The sequence below is a fragment of the Stegostoma tigrinum genome, chromosome 7 (genome assembly GCF_030684315.1).
Source record: "Stegostoma tigrinum isolate sSteTig4 chromosome 7, sSteTig4.hap1, whole genome shotgun sequence".
NCBI lineage: Eukaryota > Metazoa > Chordata > Chondrichthyes > Orectolobiformes > Stegostomatidae > Stegostoma > Stegostoma tigrinum.
In genome coordinates, this window is record NC_081360.1 from 49216417 (window position 1) to 49231313 (window position 14897).

General features: G+C 39.5%; 1 protein-coding gene across 2 annotated transcripts in view; it reads right to left on the minus strand.

Moving 5' to 3' along the window:
* Positions 1 to 14897, minus strand: part of LOC125453928 (integrin alpha-6-like) — an 85084-nt gene that overhangs the window by 25770 nt on the left and 44417 nt on the right. For both annotated transcript variants that reach the window (XM_048534085.2, XM_048534086.2), the window contains exons 7-13: positions 12057 to 12250; positions 10200 to 10288; positions 5145 to 5272; positions 2703 to 2798; positions 1109 to 1170; positions 858 to 1024; positions 55 to 195 (exon numbers count right to left, since the gene is read on the minus strand). In XM_048534085.2, the coding sequence (XP_048390042.1) occupies positions 55 to 195; positions 858 to 1024; positions 1109 to 1170; positions 2703 to 2798; positions 5145 to 5272; positions 10200 to 10288; positions 12057 to 12250 (877 nt within the window). The remainder of the gene's footprint in view (positions 1 to 54; positions 196 to 857; positions 1025 to 1108; positions 1171 to 2702; positions 2799 to 5144; positions 5273 to 10199; positions 10289 to 12056; positions 12251 to 14897) is intronic.

Genomic DNA, 14897 nt, shown 5'->3' on the forward strand with positions numbered 1-14897 from the left:
AACCACAAACCCACATGCTATACAAATGAGACAAACAATAAATTGAACCCTAACCTCTGTACGCAGGGGATCACTCTTCTCAAGGACAGGAAGCAAATCAATTAAGTTAGAATCCTGCCTTTTCTTGCGTCTTGACTGTTTGAGCAGTACTCCAACTGATATGGGAATTGGGTGTAGGATATCATAGATATGTTCCTGAAAATCCAAAATGAAATGGATTAATTAGCAATGTTACCCTTACCACCACCTTTCCTGTAATATACATAACATAGTCTAGTGCTGAAAAGACATGAACAAGCCTGTCTACCCTTAAGCCAATTGAAGCCTTCTACCTGGCCAATTAATGGGCAAGCCACCATTAAGGGCGGGTTGTGGCATAGCAGTAACATCACTGGGCTAGTCATCCAGAAACCCAGGCTAATGTTCTCGTGTCATGGGTTTGAATACCACCATGATGCCAGCAAGCCCCAAGTAAATCAAGGCTTTTCCACATAAAAAGCACAAAGATCACGTACAGCATCCACTAGAGCACACCCATCTTCGGTATCAGACTGCACCAAATGAGGAACTAGGTCTCCACATGTATGTATTCAAAATGGAGTTAACATTGCATAAATCAATTCAAATAGATTGTCTTCTACTGAACAACAAGTTACAGAAATTCATGCAGTGCACCACATGATGTCCAGTATATAGCATCCCTCACTAAAGTCAAGTTTGAAAAGCTTAACCTAAATATGTTTGGTGGTTTAATATGCTGAATCAAATAAAAATGTCAAGATTATTTTAAAATGGGTACAGCTCCAGTCACCAATAAAGAGAGACGGTCTAAAATTTTAATACGAGGAAGTTCTTACCTGCAGCTGCATTATTTTAGTGACACATTTCTCTTCTCTTTGCGCATTTAATATGAGACTCCCAGTCACATTGTTAATGGAAACATCCCCAGCAGGAATAAATCTGACTCTTGGCTTCCGACCCATCTTATGTCTTGCAGTGTCAGCTTCAATCCAATAGCTTACACCTAAATAGGGAATTGAACATATTAGTAACTTAATAACTAATCAGAAAAATAACAAAACAACAGGGAGGTATTTCCTTCACTTACTTATCCTGGAATTGAAATCACTGGGATGAGCTGAGTACATGAAGCATGCCTTGACAGTCATACTGTAAAGAAAAGGTATTATATATTTTAGTATACACAAAACTTTGGAACAACCAATTTCTTAGTTCCTACAGGAATGGTTAAGCAGAACAAATTAGAAAAAGTTAGATCCTGGAGACACAATTTAGATGCAAGTTCCTTGGGTGATGGAAAACATACAGGAAAATGGTAGCAGCTCTGTTAGACTTGTTCAAAGAATCATATTCTGTTGGTTTGGTACTGTTACTAGCATAGTAAACACAAATATAATTCATTTATCCAATATGAATCACTTTATATAAGCTTTCATTAGTGAGCCTGTAACATAGTTATATCATAGTTCACTTTGAACGTTGAACTTTTCCTGATCATTCCATGTTAATCTCACAGGATCAATTCAGATCCTCATAAGAGCATTTTCAAAAAACGTCTTCAGTTTCCTAGCATTTTAAGTATTTTTAGCAGTTGTCCCCAAGTTCAATCATTTTCTTCACCAGTCTGAATTTCACATTGAAGTATATTCTGATCAGTCCAGTTGGGTGTGTCTGTTCCCATTTCATCTGCCTGACATTCTATTCCAATCTGTCCATTCTGCTTATTCTATCCATTACTTTGCAACAACTGTTGCCAGCACGCCCATCTATTACTCTGCATGACAGGTCCCAGTCAAACTTTCCGACTTTGTTCCTCACTTAATGTTCACAATTCAGGATTGTTTGAATAGCAGGATTTGACAGAGTTGATAACCCCAGAGTCTGGGTTTCTTCTGATTTTAGAGAGGTAGTCAACAATTGAATCACAAAAACGCAAAAAGAGAATCTCAGCTACACAGATAATGGGAACTGCAGATGCTGGAGAATCTGAGATAACAAAGTGTGGAGCTGAATGAACACAGCAGGCCAAGCAGCTCCAAAGATGCTGCTTGGCCTGCTGTGTTCATCTCAACACTTTGTTATCTCAGGTACACGCTTCAGTTTAGGGAAGACAAAATGTCTAAAGATAAGGGCTAGTCTCTGTTCAGTTACCAAAGATAAATATGCTTTAGAAACATGTTCGATAACTGAGATTGTGTTGTGCTGATTGAGGATTGATTATCTTCCAAATAAAATCAATTTAAATATTCTCAAAAATTACTGGTAGCTGATTTGTTTGTGACTGCTCAAATTACAAGAAAATAACCTGCCAATATGTGAAGCAAATATCTGAATCACATGTCTCTGATACTGCAGATGCGGCTGAATCTCCTCTAATGCATCCCTTAACACAAGATTCAGTGAAATATATTAGGAACAGGAAGTAATGGTCACCACGTTACAGCCTTTAGTTCATAACCTCTGCAACCAGCCTATCAAAGGTCCTGTTAAAGCTCTCAGAAGAGTCTGCAGCTTTAGATGAATCTCTGCCCCATCAACTGCTCTCCAGTTCCTCCACCTGCATCCATCAGCAGTTCCTGATTCTCAACCGAAACACACCTGTTTGTTAAACTGGTGAGAAACATGAGTAATTTTAAACAAATATAGATTGGTTGACACTTTTATGGTTTTACATTACTTACCAAAATCCTTGATTATTAGGACAATGGCTCTCCTTCATATCAATAATCTGGGGTGTAGTAGTGACTTTCTTTGTGATTTGGATAACAGGTCGTGTCCTAGGAAAGAGGTTAAGAACAAATAAAATGCCTCACAAAGGTAAAGACTTTTGTATAGTTGAGATGGAAATCTTGTAAATGGTGAAAAGAATCAAAAATAATTCAAAAGATACATTGTACCCTAGAATGTTGACAGATTAGAGAGCAAGTTAATGAAATACTGTTGATCAATAGGATTCAGTCAAGCAACATTGGGATGCTAAGAGTAGATGAAAACAGGCTGATACAGCATTGCTCAAAAAACAATTGACAAAATAGACTCAAACCCATTATGTTTACTTCACTTCTGTGCAAAATAATGATATGGTTTGAACACGAAAGTTACCTGTATGATAATAATCCAGTAAACAGCAAACAACATGGATTCAAAACTGGAAAACTATTGTGAAAATGCCACAAAATGTCCTACCTCAATTGCCAAGAAGCATTTAATTAAGTTCTATAGAAATCACTATTCACGAAAACAAATGCAGGGGAATTCAGTGAATGGAATAAGAAACTCATTGTGAAATAGTAATTTGTCAAATCTGACATCGAGGTACTCCATGCCCACATGCAGCAAGATGTGGGCTACATTCAGTGGCAAGCAGCAGGTGATGATCTACAATACAGAATCACCACTGACCAAAACTCAACCTCTCGGTGAATACTGGGTCTACAGAGACAGACCAGACATGGTATTCAGTGGTGAATAACCCATTTCTAAAGATTTCCCACCATCTACCAGGCATATGTCAGAAACATGATGGGACATTCTCTACTTAGCTGGATGGCGGCAGTGTCAACAGTTCTTAAGAAACTCAATATCAGCTGCACAATACAGACCACTTGAGAAGTGTACTATTCACCAACTTAAATACTAATCCCTCCACCACCATTATTGGTAAGAAGCAAGTGACTCAGCATCAGCTTCCCAAAGATAATTAGGAATGGCCATTAAATGTTGGTCCTGTCAGTGAGGTCACATTCTCATCTCAATCCGTTTCTAGCTGCAGTTGTCGCCTGGGTTCAGAACTTCATGCAAAATAGTCAAATTTGTAGGAAATAAAATTCGGAGGCAGCATTCCAAATGGAAGAAGCACCAGAGAAGTCACAGAATTGAAGTGCTGCATAAAGGTAGGGAAAATGATTGAAATATGTACTTCATGGCTGTACCTGAATTAGAATCATAGAATCCCTACAAGTGTGGAAACAGGCCATTCAGCCCAGAGTCCACATCGACCCTCCAAAGGGCATCCCGCCCAGCTCCACTCCTTCCCTGTAACCCTGCATTTCCCATGGCTAACCCACCTAGCCTTCATATCCCTGGACACTATAGGCAATTTAGTATGGCAAATCCATCTAACCTGCACATTTTGGGCTGAACTAAGAATGAACCAAAAGAGAACAGCTAACTGTCCTTAGTCCCCCGTGCTCAGGGTATCTAATTAAATGCTGAGCAGCAATCAATAAAACAAACATTGTATTGAAATACATTGACAAAATTATAGAATAAAGAAATCTGAAAAGGTCATGAACACTCTGTGGCAGACTACATTTCGAGTACTGCATGCATACTGGTCATTGAGACACAAAGTCTGGTGACAGAGCAGACAAAAGCAATGAGATTGATCCCCAAGGGTTGAATTATCCACCCAGTGGCAGGTTTGCAGCCAGATAAGTTAAATTCCCACCAGTGTGACTTTTTGCTAAATCAGCAAAGTTTGCAACCTGCATTATACATGCAGGATAAAAGTCATTATGGTCCTGGTAAACCAGCAGGCTGCCCTCTCAATCCAGAAAGAACTGGTGGTGGTTTAACCTGAGAAGGTCACCATACCTCAGGTGAGGGGTGAGGTTGAGAAGGTGAGTCTTCTGTGGTAACCTTATTTAGTGCAGGAAGGTGGATTAATGCAGGATTGCAACATTACTGAGGTCATTACCAACCAATAGCAAGTGGATAAACTCAGCTGTACGGCATGAAAACAATTGAAACCAGGGGGGAAAAAAAAAATCGGTGCCACAGGGCAGGAAACAGTAAAAGTTATCACTGGCCAATCAACATAACTGTCAAGAGGGAAAGTACAGCAGATTACTGAATAGTGATTGAGTCATGACGGCTTTCTGCTAATCAGACGATCACTTGCAAGATAGAGAGTGATTAACATTGCAAACCAGTTTAACAGGAAATGAAAGAAAGCTCTGCACAGCAGTTCTACATAGTGTAGGCCCAAATGGTTATTACATGCAGAGGAAATTGTGGGCAGTAACTTGACATTTACAGGTCCTGTCTGACTTCCACCCCAGTATGGTTGGTATTTTATTCTTAGCAACGCTATGGAATGGGATTATTGTACAATACCTCACCTGTATATAAAGACTACATCACTGAGTGAGCCAACCGCCATGTCAGGGTATTTATTTTCATCGAGATCCAGGTTGCCTGCAAGAGAATAGCCAAATAGAGGGACCCCAAAATCATTCCCGTCAAGAATCTGGAAGGAAAGAGAAAAGAAACTGAGGAAACGGTTAGAATGAATGCAAGCAGGGAGGATAATTATTAGGATTTACTTAGATTAATAACATGTAAAACTATATATCTCATCATCAGCAGCAGTCCCTCACACACGAGGATGACTCTCCCACTCTCAGGATGGGTCTGTAGGTGGCTGTACAGACCAATGCAGCTACCGCAGGCTCCATTACACTTGGGCAGCAGGTGGCTGTGGGAAGGGGCAGGTTGGGCGTTAGTGTGGCAGTGCCCTCTTTTTGCTGTTTTCACCTGGCTTTCACTTCTTCCCCAACAGCAAGTGCTCAACACCTTTCCCGGTGCTCCTCTTCCACTTTGGACAGTTTTAGGCTAGTGATTCTCAGGTGTCTGTGGGAATGCCTTGAGGGTATCCCTGAAGAACTTCCTCTGTCCACCTGGGGCATCCCTGCCATTTTTGGAACTGAGAGTAGAGCACCTGCTTGGGGAGTCTCATGTTGGTCATGTGAACAACTTGCCCAGCCCATTGCAGCTGATCGCTGGTCAGTACTGTTTTTATAAATGACTTGGATGAGGAGGTTGAGGGGTGGGTTAGTATGTTTGCTGATGACACAAAGGTTGGAAGTGCCGTTGATAGTATCGAGGGCTATTGCAGGCTTCAGCGAGACATTGACAGAATGCAGAGCTGGGCTGAGAAATGGCAGATGGAGTTCACCCTGGATAAATGCAAAGTGATGCATTTTGGAAGGTCGAACTTAAATGCTGAATATAGGATTAAAGGCAGGATTCTCGGCAGTGTGGAGGAACAGTGGATTCTTGGTGTTCAAGTGCGTAGCTCCCTCAAAGTTGCCACCCAAGTGGGTAAGGTTGTTAAGAAAGCATATGGTGTTTTGGCTTTCATTAACAGGGGGATCGAGTTTAAGAGCCAGAGACTTTTCTCCAGGGCAGGATTGACTGCCACGAGGGGTCATAGTTTTAAGGTGTTAGGAGGAAGGTATAGAGGAGAAGTCAGAGGGAGGTTCTTCACCCAGAGAGTTGAGCGCATGGAACAGTTTACCAGTGGTAGTCGTGGAAGCGGAGTCATTAGTGACATTTAAGCGACTGCTGGACATGCACATGGACAGCAGTGAATTGAGGGGAATGTAGGTTAGGTTATTTTATTTTTGGATTAGGATTATTCCACGGCACAACATCGTGGGCCAAAAGGCCTGTACTGTGCTGTACTTATCTATGTTCTGTGTTCTACTTCGATGCTGGGGATGTTGGCCTGGTTGAGAACACTGGTGTTGGTGCATCTTTCTTACCAGCGCTGGGAAGAAAGGATTATAGATCTAGAATAGCATTAACTGGCAAAGTGTCAGATTATGCAGCAAGCTACCCAAGTGTAACTGAATAGCACTCAAAACAACTGTACACATCCAAATGTTTCAAAATGCAGCACGTAAACCTCAAACTGCATTAAGGCCCTTCATTCAAATATCTTGAAGGTTTTTGCTGCAAAAACTAATCTAGACCATTCATATATCCAGAAATACCAAAACAAAATGCTTCTCCATATGCCATTTCAAAATGGCTTTAAGTTCAACATCAAATTTAACAGCAAATTTAAGCAGCACAAAGTTAGGAATCTTAACATAGATTGAAATTTTGTTCTTAAATACGAGAATATAAATCAGATATAACACCCAAGGTGGATAAATTGAATAGATCTGATAATGGATGCGGGGATTGTAATGCACAATTCATGCTGTTTGTTGATTGTAACATATACAGCACAAGAACTACAGGCTGCCTATTTATGATGTAACCTGCCAGTGCTAGCTGTTTTGCTCGTTGGCTGAATAGATCAAAAAAGGAGATTAACATCATGAACGCCAAGAAAACTTAAAAATCAACCGGCACAGAGGAAACAAGGGCTGGCAGAAAACAGGGCTACAGAACAAAAAGAATGTGCAGATGTATTAAAAAGACAAACCTAAAGGTGATGTATCTGAATGCACTAGCATTCACAGTAAGATGGATGAATCAAGCACATAAATAGTGGTAAAGGGGGTACACTGGTTGTGATTATGGACACAGGCTGCAGCAAGGAATTAGCAGGACAAATGGAGAATTACTGTGTTATTGCAATGGGATTGGAGTACAGGAGCATGGATGTTTTGCTGCAGCTGTGTAGGGGCTTGAGGAGACCATCTGAAACACAAGTAATTTTGGTCTCCTTACCCAAGGGAAGATATGTTTACCATCGGGAGAGTTCAGCAGTGGTTCACCAAGTTGATTCCTGCGATGGCCATATGAGTTGAGATTGGGCTGATTAGATCCACATTCACAGGAGTTTAGAAAAACGAGGGATCTCACTGAAATGTATAAAGTTCTGGCAGGCTGGACTGACCGAATGCAGCAGCAATGATGCTCCCTCTAGCTGTGGGGTCCAGAACAAGGGATCATGGTCTTGGGATGCAGGTGGACTATTTAGGGCTAAGATGATGGATTTCTTTATTCCAGAGTATCTGACTTTGTGGAGTTCTCGACCATATAGGCGATAAGGCCAAGTCACTGAAAAGATTTTAAACTAAAAAGATAGATTTCCAGACACTAAAAGCATCATGTGACATTGGAGAGAGCAGGAGTACTGCACAGAGAAGTAATCAGCCGTGCTCGAATCATAGGTCCTAGCAATGTCAATGGGCTGAATGGCCTCCTTTTGGTTCTTTCTTTAAAGTTTTTCTATAAATAATGGTCAATGACAAAAGGGAAGTGTAAGATGCAAGACTGTCAGTGATTTGGAACTGCAGTTGCTGTTAGTATCACACTCTGATACATTTCCCGAGCCAGATAGGGGCTGTCCAGGTTGACACCATTTTTCCCATCCCACTTTCTACTCCTTAACTGCTCATCAACTGTTGGTGGTAAGGTCCGTCTCCCCACGATGGCCAAGTTGTGCTGCATGCAGCAGGTCAGGTTCAACACCCACTTCGCAGAGGACTACAGAGCTCTGCCAGGATATTCAAAGCAATGAAGGCTGTGTTTTAGCTCAGGCTTTAGCACATTGCCTGTGGAAAAGTGGTTTTGATGGTATGCATGCTGCTCACGGTGGGGTCTATGGGTCTCATACTGGAATAATCAGGCAAGTAGGCACTGGGTCACCTGAAGCTGCCATTTGCTTTGTCTTGGAAGCTCAAATGTAGATGTTATGGTAGATTGCTACAGAATGAAGACACCCTCTACTGCATCCAGGATACTGATCTCTATGATCCACTACCAACTGGAGACTGAAGGATGGGAATCCCTATTGGCTTTGAAGTAAGACAGAACTAACATGTGGAAGTGTTTGGCACTTTTCATTCCGAGGAAGTCTGCAATCCTAGCAAAACCACAGACTCACTTCATCTGTTTTAGTCAGGCAACAGAGAATGAAGTGTAGGCTGCCAGACCAGCTGAGTTTCTCCAGTAATTTGTATTTGTTTCAGATTTCCAGTATCTGCAGTTCTTTGATTTATATTAGCTCTTTCCAACCTCTACAATAAACCTATAAATAGGTGAACATCCTTTAAAAGTTATGATGTTAAGACAGGCAATATCACCCAGTTCCAAAATGGCACTGCTGACATGAAATCGGAGTGTAGGCTGAAAGACTTTAATAATCTGCCCCCTTTAAATACCTCAGGTGTTCATTTGTAGTGAATACAAAAGCCTTTACCAATAGGATGTTTGGCAGGCAAATCTCATTTTGGGGCTCGATGGGCACCTTTTTCAGTTCAACATCACCAGTTATTCCTATTTAACAGATCTTGTATCCGTCATGATCTATGTTTGCCTTTTACTATGTAGAACAAAGTTACCATTTGAAATCTGCTGCAACTGTAATGTGCTGATTAGTTTGAAACTAGGAAACAGCTAACCCTTGGATTACTGACTAAAAGACTGAAATCTTCTCTAGGCTGATTCAAATGACCAATATAATTCCCCAAAAGGAGACTTCTGACCACTAAAAAAATCTATTAGATAACGTTGAAGTCATCTGTTCCCATCCTAAAGCACTCGTAGCTATCAAAGCTATGAGCCCTGACCGGTACCTGATTCGAGCTTCTGCTTCAAGACCACCTCTTTTAGCTCTGCTGAAACAAATTGGCCTATGTTTTTTCAGGATGACACTAGATGAAACAGCTATTCTTGTAAAATCGAAAGGATAGCCAATCCTTTACAATGTAAAGACTCTTGCAATGCAATGTAATTCTCTGGTCAATTCAAAATTAATACTTTAGATTTCAGGTCACCTTCATCCTTTACGATATGCTAGAAGTTAAAACTGCTATTAGAATATGTCAATACTTCTCCTTAGTATCTCTGGGCTGTTGAGTGTTTACAAAGACACTATGCCAGATGCTAGGTAAGTTTATCCCTAAGTAAAGCTCTTTCATTCTGTAATATTTAGTTACATCTGTCCACTGCAGGTTACTAAATATAGCTATCCAGTGTGGTGTCTCTTTTAACATGCTGCTTCTAATCTGATATCTTCTCTCAATCTCTCTTACTGATTCATCAGAGTCACATCATGATCAGTTACATAACTCATTATACAATGGTCAGATTCTTGCACATTTTATAGTTTTCACAGCCAAACTCCCTGGAATTAGTTGTTGGCTTTGCTGTTCTAAAAGGCATTGTTTGGCCTTTTGTTTTGTACTCGTGTAAGTAGCACAATAAGTGTCAACACACAGCTTTCAAACTTCAATATACTAAAAGGACATGTTTACCAAAGTTTTTTGCATAATTCTGTAAATAGATCTCAAACTGTTTTTCCGATTAATAACGAAACTTTATGTACACATTATGAAACATTTTTGGCAATACAGACTGGTTGGGCCCAAGGACCTCTTCTGTGCTGTATGATTCTATGATCTACAAATGTGAAACCTTGGTGAGAGTTTTACCTGAGAGGGTTCGGTATTTATCCCAGAATGAGATCCATGGTATATGTAGACTTTACCATTTTCCTCATAAGGTGCTCCAATAGCAATATCTAAAGAAGGATACAAAGAATGGGTGACTACTTTACAAATACAGATTAATAATAACAACAGCAGATATTTGTCGACACTGCTCATAATAACTTGAAGGATTCACTGCACTATAAGAATAATACCTATATTTGGTGAGTGTCATCATTTTCAATGATTAAATAACTTAAGTTCAATTTATATTGGTGTTTTGAAATCTGCGATTGTCCATTATTTCATGAAAATTTTCATCAATAATCCCTACCCCATCTGCTTGTGACAGTTTGAGGGAATAAAATTAAAGTTGAGAAAACACATCATGGTGGACTTAGTGTTAGCCCTAAACTTACATGCATCATCTGAGGAATATGTGCTGTCAATTTGGAAGCTGTTAACAAAAAGGTCCAGGAAACATTCTGGGACCAAAAACTACTAGATTTTGCTACTAGGTTCCAGAAGCTCATTTTGAGTCAGAAGCTCTGTCCAGCCCAACTAAACTTACCTGTATTTGAGAGAAAGGACTACATGGCTACGAGGTTCCTTGATCCCACTTAGTAGATGAGTGGAAACAAAGACTGTAGGATCCAGGAACATGACTCTGTCTGGACCACTGGAAGTTCAAGAATATTTACAAATTTTTGGCCCATTTACAAAGATGGTCAGTGGTAACTCTTCTTGGCTCCTTGAGGGCCAAGTCAAGTCTGCTTCTTCCCATGCTACACGCCCATTTATGCCTTTTTTTCCAAAGTAGTCCCTTGCTAGCTGCGAGTATTTGCACTTGTAGCAGGGTGGCATTCAGCCTCATGCCAGTTAACATCATTGTTTAGTATTGTTTAGCTAAATAAAGAGCAATTCAACTTTTTGATTGTGCTCTCTATGCGCAGATTTTCATCTTGATCAGATAGACAATAATCTGATTTATGGATTGTATTACCTTCGAGTTTCCACCTAATTATCATTCCATTAAAAGTAATAGAACAAAAATGTGGCAGTTTCTCTGAAGGACATACAAGTGCCAGACAGTGTCTGCTTCAGTTTAATATGCCTTCTGAACTTTGAACAGAATTTAGGACACAGTACTTACAATTTGAACATTACTGATTACATATTTATGGCAATAAAGGGGTCACGTTTTTCCCTAATTCTTCCACAAAACCACTTGGTCGAACATTTTTGAAATGTGTCCACTAACTTTGTTCCAACAAAATTGGTTAAAAAATCTAACAGATTTTCTGAGAACACAGAGGAGAAATATTCTGTCATTTCACTTGCTGTATGTACTAGACATGTATTTTGAGAAGTTGTTCATATTACAGCATATGGCTTTTGAGAAAACACAAAGCCCAGGCTTTCAGGAAAGGCTGAGAAGTGAAAGCCTTTAAAATAAAAATCACCTGATAACATTGTGAAAGTAGTAGTTTTGACATTATACTTTACTGAAAATCTTTGTACATTAGAATTTCCGTTATTTACAAAATAAATCGTAGGCTATATTTTAAGAAACATTTTCAGTGATATGGTTGTTATCACAATGTGTTTCAATGAGCCTTATACACTGTTTTTTCATTATAGGATTATTAAAGAAACCCAACACAAATGTTTACATTGGACATTTCTAACAAAAAGGTTCACGTTAAAGACTGTCATTAACAGCAACATTTGAGGCACAAATTGCATATTTCACATTGCAGATAGCCTGATAACACCCAATGTAATATAATAAGGATATAAATTCTCCGCTTATTTAAATGTAAAATTATTTTTTCAGCTTTTAACCAATTACAATCTTACCTGGATACCCATCCTGGTTAATGTCACCTATATTCTCAACAGCCAATCCAAACATGGAATCTTTGGTCCCATTTAAACGAATGGGTTTTATGTTCTTCCAATTTCCTCCTTGATTAATGTAAACATAAGCAGCACCACCAATTCCTGTTTCTCTGTCAAAGTACTGTGGGGATCCCACCACAAGATCCAACCAGCTGGGAAAAAGAAACACTCTCACTTAAAGTGCAGAAACAAAATGTAGACTTTTTTTGACAATTACATCACAATTGACATCACACCATCCACCACAATAGGAATGCACACATGTATACAACTGAATTTAACTCTTTCAGTTTTACATATTCAGGTGTTCCAACTCCCACCATTGCTATTGTTAGCTGTCATCATGCCTTAAATAAAAGGAAAATGGAAAATGCAAAGTGAAAAAAGTAAAATGATGGAGGGATGAATATTCAGACATTATGCTGACACCTACACAATTTTAAATCTGTATTCCAGAATTATATCTAAAAAAGTAAATGATCTGGAAATGCCTACTTAAAAATAGTGATGGGAAGTCAGCAAGAAATGGAAAGAGTGAGCTTGAAATAAAACAAAAATTGCAAGTGTGAGCTCACAGGCAGGCAAGTAAGAGACTGGTGAGCTTTTCACTTTACCTGTTTTTCAGACTGGGGCACAGCGGACTGTGGGGATCCCTGAGGATCAGTACTTGGACCTTTCTGGAGGACTGGAAAGAAACACTGCTTCCATTATTTGATGGTAGAAGGAGTAAGGGACATGGATTCAAGGTTCTGGACAAGTCAGACGCAGAGGAAGAAGCTTATGACCTGAAAATCCCTGCCTCCAAGTGTGTTGGAAGTAGAAATTGTTAATGATTTCAAAACAAAATTAGAAGCACACTTGAGGGATATAAATCTACAGGGTTACAGGGATAGAGAAGAGCAACAAGATGGAATGAATTGCTTTACAGAGAGCTGGCATAAACTTGATGGCCCAAATGCCCTCTTATGACTCTCTGGATCAACGTACAAAAAGAATATGGTTCACCAGACTATTAAATTTACACAGCAGAGAAATGGACTATTTTAGGATTTTGGCACAGTGGTAACCTCCCTACCTCTGGACCAGATAGGTTGATTAACAAATAAGTAATAATTAGAAAACAGACTGTTTGGTCTTTTGGGCATTTTTTATCCTCCTGAATCATCCAATCTATTGCTGAACTCCAGGTTATTTCCTATTTTCTGTATTCCACATTTTCAAGTAACTATCCAATCCCCCCCTAAACACTTTTAGTGTTTTAAATTTTCAGTACTGGCAGTGAAGTGCAGTGGTTGTCTTTAATGCAGTGAACAACAATAGAAAATAACTTTTTGCCATCAGACATTTCTGGTAATCCTTACTTCACTTACTCTCTGTCACCTGAATAAATGCCTGAGTGGCACTGAAAGAAATCTCTAATGTTGTCTTCAACTCCCTCTTATCCTTGGAGACCCTCCTGAAAACCCAATTGTGCGAGTAAAGATTTGGTAACTCTCCTAACATTAGTGTCTGCATTTCAGATTCTCCTCTTGTGGTTCTAGGTGCCATGGAACAATGTTTGCTTTTACATTTTAAGGTGCTTTCATAACATGAAAGTTATGAAACTTTTTGACAGCAGAAAATCTGTGACAGAGGTGATTTGGTTCTGAATCATGTGAGAACATGCCACAAGTGCATGTCCCAAGTCACTGAGACAGGCCTGCATTGCAAAGGCATGCCTGAAAATTGGAATTCTGCATGTTATTTTCTGGGAATTTATGCGTTAGTGAATCTGTACAAAATTGAGTACAAGAGTAATAATGCGACGCTTTGATGTAAGCATTCTCAAAATGTAATGTTTAGTCCAGGTAAAAGGCAGGAATCCAGGCAGTACTCTGAGTGCACTGCTCTTCCCAAATTGCACTCTTCTATTTTTTTCTTTACTCATCTGTGGAAAGTGGGTGTGACCGGCAAGTTGAGGATTTTGTTGCCTTTGAACAAGGGACTTACATTTCAGGGGGCAATTAAGAAGCAACAAAATTGTATCGTTCTGGAATCACGTACAAGTCAGACCAGGTATGGGTGAAAGGTTTCCTTCCCTAAAAAAACTTTAGTAAACCAGATGGGTTTTGAAACAACAATCAACATCATCAGGGTCACACTTCCTGGGATTAACACTGTATTTCAGATTTAATAATTTAATATAAATTCCACCAGCTACCATTTCTTCTTTCTTCCATCATTCTCAGATAGCAGGCAGTTATGATATAGTCCTCTCACCCTCTCTAGACACAACTTTTGCTTATTACATCACTATTCCCTTTGGCCTCGCACCATTATCCTTCGGTCACTTCATTTTGCCTTGCCTCCACCCTATCATGAATCTTCACTTTTGTCTTTTTCACACCCTACCCTGTTTCGTGTGCTCAAACTCAATCACATTTCTAACGGTGAAAAGGTACAGAACCAAAATGTAAACTCTGTTTCCTTCTCCGCAGATGCTGCTGGAAATTTTAGCATTTCTTCTGTTTATTAGAACTGATTAGTTGAGTTGGAAAATTTCAGTTCAAAGTTTTTCAGAAAACACTGGAGTGGTGCTGTGATTAATGAAAATATTACAAGGCTGGTGTGGTAACCTTAGTTCTACAAATACTGATTGTACTTTCCTGTTTAGAACTAGCATCTGTGCTAACATGTAATTCCACACCAAAGGCACCAGGTGGCACTCTAGCATAAAGTCTCAAATTTAAGATGACGGCAAGCACTTAAATTAAACCAAGAATAATTTATGCATTGTTATTCTTCACATTTCACAGAATG